General features: G+C 42.2%; 1 protein-coding gene across 1 annotated transcript in view; it reads right to left on the bottom strand.

Moving 5' to 3' along the window:
• Positions 1-4,068: 4,068 nt before the first annotated feature.
• LOC124798494 (peroxiredoxin-6-like) overlaps positions 4,069-14,215 on the bottom strand; it is a 155,648-nt gene continuing 145,501 nt past the window's right edge. Inside the window, exon 5 of the mRNA XM_047261930.1 lies at positions 4,069-4,546. Coding sequence (XP_047117886.1) covers positions 4,364-4,546 — 183 coding nt within the window. The 3' untranslated portion in view covers positions 4,069-4,363. The remainder of the gene's footprint in view (positions 4,547-14,215) is intronic.

The following is a 14,215-nucleotide window of genomic DNA, read 5'->3' as shown; positions in this document are numbered from 1 at the left end:
AAAGGATCCGTATCGACTAGAAGGGACTGTAGGGAAAGACAGACAGGCGGCGACTTGCCAAGTGGTCCCATTCTTTTAATGTTTTGGAGAGGTTCAACGGTGTTACAAAGCCAAGGAGAAACACAGGCCGTGGTGCGTACGTCATAACAAGTACACTGCAGGTCTTGTGAGTGCCAGCAGCTTTCTCTGGCGGGGAGAGAGTAACTATTTAAGACGAGTTTAGTGATTCTTGATTGTGCGTTTAAATGCATGTGCTCTCGACAACACACGACAAATTTAAGACCTTTAGTGAATACATTTATAATTACATACCTGCAAGGTGCCGAATGTTCGCAAAGCGTGGCGGACAAGCCGACTGGCGTGACGTCACAGGTTCGTTGCAGAGCCTCTTACTTCTGATGTCATGGTGTGGGGGCAATCGAGTATGATTTGAGGTCACAGCCGGTAGTGAATGAGGCATCTCTGACTACGGGACAGTTCGTTACGAACTTTACGGGTCTTGATGTATTACCTCGAACGCGATAGTACTACGGTGCCATTTTTCAACAGGACACAATAGTCACAGATGGGACGTGTCTCTATGAATTGTTTAGTTGATACTGAGGTGCTCTCGTCGCCAGCAGATCCTCAGATCTATCCCAACAGAACACGTGGGTGACCAGCTCGGAAGTCAGCTCCACCCCAATGTTTTGGTACTGACTGAAACAAGTGTCAGCATCCAGGATATCAAGGATGAGGTACAGCAGTTGTTGGTCACCTTGTCTTAGGCCTTGTGATACACTTATCAACAAAATAAGTGTGTGCATCCAGGCCAGAGGGCGTGAAACGTCATACTGATAAGTGTGCTCATACTGCCAAGATCTTTGTATATTTGATTCGATTTTGTAATCACTGAAATAACATTAAATACCGTCTCAAATCGTGAGGTTTCATTTCCTTCCCTTCTCGGTGCTCCACTTTTTTTTTGTCAGGCAGTGTATAAAAATATTACTGACTTCCGAGTACGTGTGTTGTGCAGAAGAGATTAATAATCATCCCTATGGAATGATATTCTGGAGCAGTGCGCTTACTTGATGCTTTAGCGTTAAAGATTAGTACAATAGAAAGTATACATTATATGACAATATTTCATGAAAGGCTGTACATTGATTTTGTTGTGGTGTCATGGAGACTACAATCATTTGCTTTGTGATGGTTATACACGCCGTCGTGAAGAAGAACGAAGCATAAGGCAAATGTGGTGTATTGTGACATCGTAATGAAAATTAGTTACATATATTGAACACACACATTGGGTGAGGACAATGAAGCTGGTCAGAAAAATACGAGGGGCATTCAATAAGTAATGCAACACATTCTTTATCGCCCAATTTCAGTTGAGAAAATGCGGAATTTGCTGTGGGGGATCGCCGAATATTCACGCTTCAGCCTCTATAGGTGGCGGCGCTACATATAGCCTTTAAAATTGCGTCCGTAACGGAGGGGCGTTCCAAGCACAGAACTGTCATTGAGTTTCTATTGGCGGAAAACCAGAGCATCGCAGATGTTCGTAGGTACTTGGCGAATGTCTATGGAGAACTGGAAACGAACAAAAGCACGATGAGTCGTTGGGCGAGGCGCCTATCGCCATCGCAACGAGGTCGCGCAAACCTGTCCGATCTTCCGCGAGCTGGCCGTCCGCACATAACTGCGACTCCTGCAATGTTGGACTTGAGCGTATTCGTCGCCACAAAAATTCAAACGAACTTCTGCTTCTCCATGAAAACGCGAGGTCTCACACAAGTCAGCGCACCCGAGAGAATCTCGCAAAACTTCACTGACTATTCTTGCTCATCCACCTTACGGCCCGGATCTCACACCTTTCGGGTTCCATCTGTTTGGCTGAATGCCCTCCGCGGGAAGCAGTACATGGGGCGGTTACTGATGCAGTTAGATGTTGGCTGCGACATTGACTGGTAGAATGGTACAGTGCGGGCATACAGACCCTGCCAGTAACATGACGCCGTCGCACTGAATGAAGATCATGCTGAAAAATAGGGTTTTGTAGCGAAAAGAGTGGATAATTATATGGTGTATTGAATCCTGAATGAAACCAACCTCCTTTCAGAAAAAAACGTTACTTATTGAACACCGACGTATTTCATGCAGTCTAGGATGGGCTACCGAACTTGCATCACGTTCCTTGGGTGCGGATGATGTAGCGCGGAACGTCTATTTTAGGGTGCTGGAAGTATTTTCTGGGCGTACTATTTGTTACGAGGGTCACTCCAAAACGAATGCACACTATTTTTGTAAAAATACAGTTTTCATTATGCATGAGTGAAAGTTTTACAGTGTGTAGATACAACCTTCCCGCTTGTTTTAAAACTTAGTTCAACCCGTTCCCGTGAGTGGCGCCGTCACAGAATGTCTTCAAGATGGTTGCTACACTTGACGTTCGTCAGAAGCAACGTGCTGTCATAGAATTCCTGTGCTGTGAAAACGAGAGAGTGGGAAACATCCACAAGATGTTGAAAGTGGTGTATGGAGATGCTGCTGTCGATTGCAGTACGGTTAGTCGGTGGGCAAGCATGTTACGTGGTGAAAGCGGGCACGGCAATATTGAGGATTGTCCTCGAAGCGGCAGGCCTTGTACTGCACACACTCCAGACAATGTGCAGAGAGTTAACGAATTGGTGACTGCTGATAGACGCATCACAGTGAACGAATTGTCATGCTACGTTGGGATAGGGGAAGGAAGTGTTTGCAAAATACTGGAAGTGTTGGCGTTAAAAAAGGTTTGTGCCAGGTGGGTTCTCAGGATGTTGACAGTGGCTCACAAAGAAACAAGAAAAACGGTATGCAGCGAACTTTTGGAGCAGTACGAGAATGGTGGAGATGAATTTCTTGGAAGAATTGTGACATGATGAAACATGGCTCCATCATTTCTCACCAGAGACGAAGAGGCAATCAATGGAGTGGCATCATTCAAATTCACCCAAGAAAAAAAAATTCAAAACCACATCTTCAGCTGGAAAAGTTATTGCTACGGTGTTTTTCGTTTCCAAAGAACTCTTGCTTGTGGACATCATGCCAAGTGGAACCACCATAAATTCTGACGTATATGTGACGACACTGAAGAAACTTCAAGCTCGACTGAGTCGTGTTCGACCACATCGGCAAAAGCAGGATGTTTTGCTGTTGCACGACAATGCACGGCTGCATGTCAGTCAAAAAACCATGGAAGCGATCACAAAACTCGGATGGACAACACTGAAACACCCACCTTACAGTCCTCACCTGGCTCCATGTGACTATCATCTCAATGGGAAACTGAAAGACTCTCTTCGTGGAACAAGGTTTGAAGATGATGACTCCCTTGTGCACACTGCCAAACAGTGGCTGCAACAGGTTGGTCCAGAATTTTACCGTGCGGGTATACAGGCGCTGTTTCCAAGATGGCGCAAGGCGGTTGAGGGGGATGGAAATTATGTGGAGAAATGAAAATATTGTTCCTAAAGGATGTATCTACACACTGTAAAACTTTCAAACATGTAGAATAAAAGATGGATTTAAAAAAATAGTGTGCATTTCTTTTGGAGTGACCCTCGTATCTATCAGCAATAGTAAGGATGTCAACCATCGGCAGAAAACAGCAATGACTGATTGTTAACTAACAGACGACTATATATTGTGAACAGTGCAACCCACATTTTCGTACGCTTCTTCCTTTTCTCAATAGTTAAACAATTTTGCTAGTTTTGAGTGAGTGATTTGCAAAATGTGTTCACACTCCGGCATTGCAGACGCTAACTAATTACAGGAACGCCTGCTGGAACAGGAAGACGTGGCTGAGCGTGTCACGGCAGACCTGTTACATGGACATTGCAGGGAACGGTCAATAGCATCATCGTTGTGTGTGTTTGCCTACAATCACCGTCATTTCTGCCAGGCGCATATGACGTGTTTAACTTTAGGAAGAAAACTACCAATAATCCCGTCAAATGTGAGGCCAGTGCTCAGCAGTTCGTGCAAAAATTAACAAAGAAGTGATCAGACAGTACTAGAGAAAGTGATAAATTTAAACGATTATTACGAGTATTTTATATTTAATTAACAAACGTTATTTTCAGTACATCAACAACGATATTTATCATACAGAAATTTACCTGTCTGAAAGGTACAAACAGTAAAGTCCGATGATACCCTTTAAAGTATGGCTGCAGTGTTAATGTACGGCTGTGGAAAAACATTTCAGCTGCCTCTGAAGATTTTACAAATGCAGTGTCCGTAGCGGAGATACGCCAATGATGACTGGTTTAGTTTTCTCGGGCTTCTCGGATGTACAGAAACAGTGAGGAGACCCTGCGAGACGCGCCGGTGCTCAGCTGTCCCAGAACTCGCACGTGGAGGGCGAGGAGTCGTAGTAGAACTTGGTCTTGCGCACGTACGCCAGGCCGGACGGCATCTGCACCGTCTCCACGCGGTTCTCCGGCACGGCGGCACGTGGCACGGTGCCACACTGCGAGGGCCCGCTGGTCGTGTCCACCATCAGGTCGTCCCCCATCTGGAACACAGAAAAATGGTTCAAATGGCTCTGAGCACTATGGGACTTAACCTCTGAGGTCATCAGTCCCCTGGAACTTAGAACTACTGAAACCTAACTAACCTAAGGACATCACACACATCCATGCCCGAGGCAGGATTCGAACCTGCGACCGTAGCGGTCGTGCGGTTCCAGACTGTAGCGTCTAGAACCGCTCGGCCACTCCGGCCGGCTCTGGAACACAGCGCGTCACACCAACTGGTATAGCGTGCGGCCACGCACAGCGTTATGTACAGAGGATAGTAGTCATAAAGCTTTAATTATCCCCTACAAAAAAAAAAAAAAAATAAAGTTACGTCAGGAGCAACATGTCTGCAGTCTTGGCATACACTGAATTCCCAAGCCCTTATCACGTCGTAATGGACAAGTGAGGCAAGTGTTTCCGAATTGATGCCGCCGTTTACAGGGGCGAATATCAATACTGACCTAGTGATTTGAAGAACGAAAAGAAACTGAAGAACAAAATGGATGTTACTTCGTGACTTCTACTTACAATGAGTATTCAAGTCTGTGTTAGACGAATCTGATAGTTTCCTAATTTTCTATTGGATAGTTGTAATTAAAGAGCAGCTACTCACGGAAGTCCGGTGTGGGTTGTATTTATCGGATGGCAATGGAACTTCGTAGTTAATATAGAACATGTTTACGCTGAAAAAAAACAGTTCCACTTTTGGCCACCAGGAGCAAATCTGCCACTGTACACTGTTTGTGTGGCGGCACGACATCCACGCCCTCATTTGACATGCCAGAAAGGTTAATAATAAATTCAACATTATGCCTTTCTCGCTTGTTTGACCTTTTCTGCCCAAGTCCTGTTCCTAAACCATTACATATGGAAATGTTTCTATAGCCCTACAGCACTCACAGCGCCAGATATGCACTTGTTGACCAAAATTGAAACAAATGTTCTTCCAGTGGAAATCGGTTCCGCATTAACGCACTAGAATATCTCCCAATTTTCACTGCCATACGATAATTATAGCCCGCACTGAACCTCTCTATGTAGCTGCACTTTAATTATAACCAGTCGGTATAACAGGTCTACATCAAAGGACGGGAAGTTCTAGACACCCACTCGTAAGGTTCGTTTCTTACGAGTAGGAACGAAAATGTGGCAAGTTATCGATTCAGGACAGTTGACTGAAACTACAGAGCAGCAGATGGTGAGATTATTCTATAATTCACTAAGTCTGTAATTTAATTTTGTGAAGGACAATTTTATCTACCATCCTTTTCTCAGTATTGCTGTATTTTTAACTAACTTGGACTTCAACAGCCGATCTCCAGTATAACTTGAATTAGCCGTTTCATTTTCAGACTTCTTTCTAACAGGCATACAGAGTTCTTATGAACGTTATTTGCAACTGTTAAGTCAAGTGTATTCAACGTTTTATCAGATGTTTTGCCCTGCAAAATGCATCGTCACTATGGAAATGCTACACTAATGTCACAGAACGGTATGGTCATTATTAGTAACTCTATGTGAAATCCCAGCACCACAAAAAAATGGCGCATCCCAGATACAAAGTATACTATCGCGCGATAATTTGCTTCCCGCATTTGAAGGATAACACCGCTGGAACAATCAGTGCAAAGTTCGTGCAAGTGTTCGCTAGTAGTAAATCATCATATGAACGCTTGTGTATAAAAAAAATGTTCAGTTTTGCAATTTTTGGCGAAGGCATTGATCCTTGTAAGTGAGGCAGAGATGTGCCATAGAGTGTATATTTCTTCGCTCTCTCCCAACAGAGTCGGTACTTCCAAGACATTAATGGGCTATGTCCATAGACTGTTGAATTTGGCGAACTGTCATTTGGAGTTCCACATTTTCAGTACGTCTGCACGCGATTCAAGTATGCATATACACAACAGTGTGTTGTATATTTGCATAAGGGGTGTTCAAATGAAAACGAGACATAGGGAAAAGAAGTAGTAAACTGTTTATTATTGCAAAATTAATCGCCTTATCTTTTAATACGTTTATCCCACAGTGAGACAAGACGGTCAGTGCCTTCATGGAAAAAAGCTTGCGATTCCCTACGTAACCATGATAATCCCAGGGGTGCACCTCTTCTTTCGAAACAAATCTCAAGCCGCATAGGTCCTTCTTCAGGGCTCCAAAAATATGGAAATCGCGTGGGAAGAGATCGGGACAGTATGTAGTACGTGTAAGGGCTTCCCAGCGAAACTTCTGCAGCGTACCCTAAACAATCTTGGGAACATGTGGGCTATTTATATGATATGTATTTAGGATTCTTGCTCGGAAAGAGAATTGCAGCCCATTAAGAAATGGACCTACAGGCAATTTTTTAATGAACACATTAAAGGTTTAAGAAATGTATCTTACATTTAAAGCTCGTAACCAGATTGGAAATGAAGAATAAAAGAATCACTTTGAAAAGCTACTGAATGGTTTATACGGAAGACAGAGGCACCAAGAGAGAGCATGAGCAAAGATAGAGGACCCCAACAAACTCCTTCCTTACTTAGGCCCTGTGGGCCATTTTTTCTGTCCGGATCCAACATCAGAGAAAGCCGTTAATGGGAATATGAGGTATACGTTGTTGAATGTATGTAAATCAGCAGCTACAGTGTCGGAAATGAAAAAATGGTGCGGTTTCCTAAATTGTTGGATACTCTATAAATTTAAGGTACTTATTTAAAAAATTCTTGCAGCGAAAATGTTTAACGTAAGCATCATCCTGATTGTTTCAAAGTGTCGGCAGCTCTGCAGTAAGTGAGAGGGCTTTGTGTCAAAGCAACCATTGCAAAAGCACATTACATCATAATTATTTGCTATTGTTAATTACATAATAACAAAAATAATAAACAAAAGAAAGTCAGGATTTCGTTAATCTCGAAAGTCAGAATGTGGACATGGCCCACTCCTTTACTCAAAAGTCTGTAAGACGTAGTAGATACTGGCACAGATGCTTCCAATATTGTCATTTAAGTCTGAACGATGAAGAATTAGAAGGCAGCCCATCTCTTTGTGAAGAAGGCATCCATTTTTATCAGTTAAATCTGAACGATGAAGAACTAAAGGACAGCTCATCTCTTGAGAAGAACCGGGAAGAGAAGTGGAGACACTAATACTAGAACACCGGCGAAACACAGTCAGGTGATGGTGGAAAAAGTGCATTTCAGTCATAGATCAGTTTTCAACATTTCGTACAACATTTTGAACATGAAAAAAGATCGCCAACTCCTGTCTTCTGCGACTGTTCACTTCCATTCGTAAAGCCACCGAACCAAGACAACAGTAGAAATGCCGCGGTGCGGTAACAGTATATGCTCGTTAGGGGCACACTATCCAGGAATATGCTACCGGTAGATCGTGACGCAGCGTCAAGGGAAGCTGTCCAAGTTGGTGTTCTTGTTCGGCGACAATAACCCAGCTTATTCTGCGCACGACTTATATACGCTGCTTCTCTGGATTATCGAAGTTTGCCCCATTCTCGTATTATCCTCGTATGGAACTCAGTGACTTCCTCCTTTTTCGTCGGATGAAGAAACAATTGAGAAGTTGGCATTTTCAGAACGACGAAGAATGATTTTCGAGGAGCATCGTTTCCTAAACAACCAACATGCAAACTTCTACAACGAGGGTCTACACAAGGCCATCCATTGCTGGGAAAATACTGTCGCATTGATGGTTGAATATGCATAGGATTTACACCATTATATCCCATGATAGCGAGATATTAATTAAAACTTTACGGTGATTATTCGAATTTGGCGAAACATTACACGTCATAAACAAAAGAGGAACAAGGAATTATACTTCAGTTGAGAACATTTATGAAAAACACAAATGTAGTTTGATATTGGAGTAATACTGCACTTACAGCTAAGTGTAACGTTGTTAAAGATGGTGTCTGCGATGAAACTAACCCTGCATTCCGGCCCTGATGTCCATGGAAGCGGACTGCTTACTGAGTCAGTCTCTGCCAATGATGTACTTCGGATTCTAAAAAAAGCAGGTGCTGACAAGTGCGAGTATTACCGAATCATCAGTTTAATAATTCATGACTCCAAACTATTGATACGAATTTTTTCAGCAATTACATTCACTACAGGAATAGAAAAATTGGTAGAAGTTGACCTAGGGGAAGATCAGTTTAGGTTCCGGAGAAATGTAGGAACGCTCTGGGTAAAGCTTTTGACAATGTTGACTGGAATAATCTCTTTGAAATTCTGAACGTAGCAGGGATAAAATACATTGAATGAAATGTTATCTAGAACACATCCAGATATCAGACTGCAGTTATGAGTCGAAGGATATGAAAGTGAATCAGTAGTTCAGAAACGAGTAAGAGAGAGTTGTAGCGTATCTTCGATGCTATTCACTCTGTGAATTCGGAACGGAGTAACGGAAACCAACCAGAGATCTGTAAATGGAATCAAGGTTCAGGAAAAAAATGGGGTCTGCCGACGATATTGTAGTCTTGTCAGATACGAAAAGGACTTAATTATTTGAACAAAATGGATACTGTCTCGAAAAGAGGTTACGAGATGAACACAAAGTAAGTAATGCAAGGGTAACTGACTGTTGTCGAAATACGTCTGATCAAGCTGAAGGGATCAGATTAGGAAATAAGACGCTAAAGGTAGTAGACGAGATGCTGTTTGGGTGGCAACAAAACTCACGCCCCAATTAGAGAGGATATAGAAAACATTGGAAATACAAAAAAAGAGGTTCCGAGAAAAAGAAATTGGTTAACACTGAAATTAAATTTAAGTGTTAGGAACTCTTTTACGTAGGTACGTGTCTGGAGCGTAGCCTTGTACGTAAGTGAATCGCGAATGATAAACAAAACAGAAACTTTCAAAATGTGATACTGAAGATATGTGGATCGGATAATTAACTGGAAGGTGTTGTTGTTGTTGTTGTCGTCTTCAGTCCTTAGACTGGTTTGATGCAGCTCTCCATGCTACTCTATCCTGTGCAAGCTTCTTCATCTCACAGTACTTACTGCAAGCTGCATCGTTCTGAATATGCTTAGTGTATTCATCTCTTGGTCTCCGTCTACGATTTTTACCCTACACGCTGCCCTCCAATGCTAAATTTATGATCCCTTGATGCCTCAGAACATGTCCTACCAACCGGTCCCTTCTTCTTGTCAAGTTGTGCCACAAACTCCTCCCCATTTCTGTTCAATACCTCCTCATTAGTTATGTGATCTACCCATCTAGTCTTCAGCATTCTTCTGTAGCACCACATTTCGAAAGCTTCTATTCTCTTCTTGTTCAAACTATTTATCGTCCATGTTTTACTTCCATACAAGGCCGTCAGTAGTTCTAATGGAATGTTGTCTACTCCCGGGGCCTTGTTTCGACTCCCTGCAAATACTTTCAGAAACGACTTCCTAACACTAAAATCTATACTCGATGTTAACAAATTTTTCTTCTTCAGAAACGCTTTCCTTGCCATTGACAGTCTACATTTGATATCCTCTCTACTTCGATCATCATCAGTTATTTTGCTCCCCAAATAGCAAAACTCCTTTACTACTTTAAGTGTCTCATTTCCTAATCTAATTCCCTCAGCATCATCTGACTTAATTCGACTACATTCCATTATCCTCGTTTTGCTTTTGTTGATGTTCATCTTATATCGTCCTTTCAAGACACTGCCCACTCCGTTCAACTGCTCTTCCAAGTCCTTTGCTGTCTCTGACAGAATTACAAAAGTTTTTATTTCTTCTCTATGGATTTTAATACCGACTCCCAATTTTTCTTTTGTTTCATTCACTGCTTGCTCAATATACAAATTGAATAACATCGGGGAGAGGCTACAACCCTGTCTCACTCCCTTCCCAACCAAATCTTCCCTTTCATGTACCTCGGCTCTTATAACTGCCATTTGGTTTCTGTGCAAATTGTAAATAGCCTTTCGCTCCCTGTATTTTACCCCTGCCACCTTCAGAATTTGAAACAGAGTATTCCAGTCAACATTGTCAAAAGCTTTCTCTAAGTCTACAAATGCTAGAAACGTAGGTTTGTCTTTCCTTAATATTTCTTCTAAGGTAAGTCGTAAAGTCAGTATTGCTTCACGTGTTCCAATATTTCTACGGAATCCAAACTGATCTTTCCCGAGGTCGGCTTCTACCAATTTTTCCATTCGTCTGTAAGGAATTCGCGTTAGTATTTTGCAGCTGTGATTTATTAAACTGATAGTTCGGTAATTTTCACATCTGTCAACACCTGCTTTCTTTGGGATTGGAATTATTATATTCTTCTTGAAGTCTGAGGGTATTTCGCTTGTCTCATACATCCTGCTCACCAGATGGTAGAGTTTTGTCAGAATTGGCTCTCCCAAGGCCGTCAGTAGTTCTAATAGAATGTTGTCTACTCCCGGGGCCTTGTTTCGACTCAGGTCTTTCAGTACTCTGTCAAACTCTTCACGCAGTATCGTATCTCCCATTTCATCTTCATCTACATCCTGTTTCATTTCCATAATATTCTCCTCACGTACATCGCCCTTGTATAGACCCCTATATACTCCTTCCACCTTTCTGCTTTCCCTTCTTTGCTTAGACTGGGTTTCCATCTGAACGCTTGATATTCATACAAGTGGTTCTCTTTTCTCCAAAGGTCTCTTTAATTTTCCTGTAGGCAGTATCTATCTTACCCCTAGTGAGATAAGCCCCTACATCCTTACATGTGCCCTCTAGCCATTCCTGCTTAGCGATTTTGCACTTCCTGTCGACCTCATTTTTGAGACGTTTGTATTCCTTTTTGCCTACTTCATTTGCTGCATTTTTATATTTTGTCCTTTCATCAATTAAATTCAATATTTCTTCTGTTACTCAAGGATTTCTACTAGCCCTCGTCTTTTTACCTACTTGATCCTTTGCTGCCTTCACTACTTCATTCTTCAGAGCTACCCATTCTTCTTCTACTGTATTTCTTTCCCCCATTCATGTCAGTTGTTCCCTTATGCTCTGCCTGAAACTCTGTACAACCTCTGGTTCTTTTAGTTTATCCAGGTCCCATCTCCTTAAATTCCCACCTTTTTGCAGTTTCTTCGGTTGTAATCTACAGTTCATAACCAATAGATTGTGGTCAGAGTCCACATCTGCCCCTGGAATTTAAAACCTGGCTCCTAAATCTCTGTCTTACCATTATATTATCTATCTGATACCTTTTAGTATCTCCAGGGTTCTTCCATGTATACAACCTTCTTTCATGATTCTTGAACCAAATGTTAGCTATGATTAATTTATGCTCTGTGCAAAATTCTACCAGACGGCTTCCTCTTTCATTTCTTACCCCCAATCCATATTCACCTACTATGTTTCCTTCTCTCCCTTTTCCTACTCTCGAATTCCAGTCACCCATGACTATTAAATTTTCGTCTCCCTTCACTACCTGAATAATTTCTTTTATCTCATTATACATTTCATCAATTTCTTCATCATCTGCAGAGCTAGTTGGCATATAAACTTGTACTGCTGTAGTAGGCGTAGGCTTTGTGTCTATCTTGGAAACAATAATGCGTTCACTATGCTGTTTGTAGTAGCTTACCCGCACTCTATTTTTTTATTCATTATTAAACCTACTCCTGCATTACCCATCTTTGATTTCGTATTTATAACCCTGTATTCACCTGACCGAAAGTCTTGTTCCTCCTGCCACCGAACTTCACTAATTCCCACTGTATCTAACTTTAACCTATCCATTTCCCTTTTTAAATTTTCTAACCTACCTGCCGAGATACGATACTCGTGAAAAGTTTGACAGAGTACTGAAAGACCTGAGTCGAAACAAGGCCCCGGGAGTAGACAACATTCCATTGGAACTACTGACGGCCTTGGGAGAGCCAGTCCTGACAAAACTCTACCATCTGGTGAGCAAGATGTATGAGACAGGTGAAATACCCTCAGACTTCAAGAAGAATATAATAATTCCAATCCCAAAGAAAGCAGGTTTTGACAGATGTGATAATTACCGACCTATCAGTTTAATAAGTCACAGCCGCAAAATACTAACGCGAATTCTTTACAGACGAATGGAAAAACTGGTAGAAGCCGACCTCGGCGAAGATCAGTTTGGATTCCGCAGAAATGTTGGAATACGTGAGGCAATACTGACCTTACGACTTATCTTAGAAAATAGATTAAGGAAAGGCAAACCTACATTTATAGCATCTGTAGACTTAGAAAATGCTTTTGACAATGTTGACTGTAATACTCTCTTTCAAATTCTAAAGGTGACAGGGGTAAAATACAGGGAGCGAAAGGCTATTTACAATTTGTACAGAAACCAGATGGCAGTTATAAGAGTCGAGGGGCATGAAAGGGAAGCAGCGGTTGGGAAGGGAGTGAGATAGGGTTGTAGCCTGTCCCCGATGTTATTCAATCTGTATATTGAGCAAGCTGTAAAGGAAACAAAAGAAAAATTGGGAGTCGGTATTGAAATCCATGGAGAAGAAACAAAAACGTTGAGGTTTGCCGATGACATTGTAATTTTGTCAGAGACAGCAAAGGACTTGGAAGAGCAGTTGAACGGAGTGGGCAGTGTCTTGAAAGGAGGATATAAGATGAACATCAACAAAACCAAAACGAGGATAATGGAATGTAGTCGAATTAAGTCAGGTGATGCTGAGGGATTTAGATTAGGAAGTGAGACACTTAAAGTAGGATTTTTGCTATTTGGGGAGCAAAATAACTGATGATGGTCGAAGTAGAGAGGGCATCAAACGTAGACTGGCAATGGCAAGGAAAGTGTTTCTGAAGAAGAGAAATTTGTTAACATCGAGTATAGATTTAAGTGTCAGGAAGTCGTTTATGAAAGCATTTGTGTGGAGTTTATCCACGTATGGAAGTGAAACATGGACGATAAATAGTTTGGACAAGAAGAGAATAGAAGCTTTCCAAATGTGGTGCTACAGAAGAATGCTGCAGAATAGATGGGTAGATCACATAACTTATGAGGAGGTATTGAACAGAATTGGGGAGGAGAGGAGTTTGTGGCACAAATTGACTAGAAGAAGGGATCGATTGGTAGGACATGTTCTGAGGCATCAAGGGATCACAAATTTAGCGTTGGAGGGTAGCGTGGAGTGTAAAAATCGTAGAGGGAGACCAAGAGATGAATACACTAAGCAGATTCAGAAGGATGTAGGTTGCAGTAAGTACTGGGAGATGAAGAAACTTGCACAGGATAGAGTAGCATGGAGAGCTGCATCAAACCAGTCTTAGGACTGAAGACAACAACAACCTTCCTGCCCGATTAGGGGACATGACATTCCACGCTCCGATCTGTAGAACGCCAGTTTTCTTTCTCCTGATAACGACGTCTTCTTGAGTAGTCCCCGCCCGGAGATCCGAATGGGGGACTATCATTTAATCATAGGGGGACTATCATTTAATCATACAGTAAAGCTGCATGCCCTCGGGAAAAATTACGGCTGTAGTTTCCCCTTGCTTTTAGCCGTTCGCAGTACAAGCACAGAAAGGCCGTTTTGGTTAATGTTACAAGGCCAGATCAGTCAATCATCCAGATTGTTGCCCCTGCAACTACTGAAAAGGCTGCTGCCCCTCTTCAGGAACCACATGTTTGTCTGGCCTCTCATTAGACACCCCTTCGTTGTGGTTGCACCTACGGTACGGCCATCGGTATCGC

This window comes from Schistocerca piceifrons, chromosome 5 (genome assembly GCF_021461385.2).
Source record: "Schistocerca piceifrons isolate TAMUIC-IGC-003096 chromosome 5, iqSchPice1.1, whole genome shotgun sequence".
NCBI lineage: Eukaryota > Metazoa > Arthropoda > Insecta > Orthoptera > Acrididae > Schistocerca > Schistocerca piceifrons.
The sequence above is the reverse complement of the archived record's forward strand: the minus strand, read 5'-3'. Positions and strand labels throughout refer to the sequence as shown.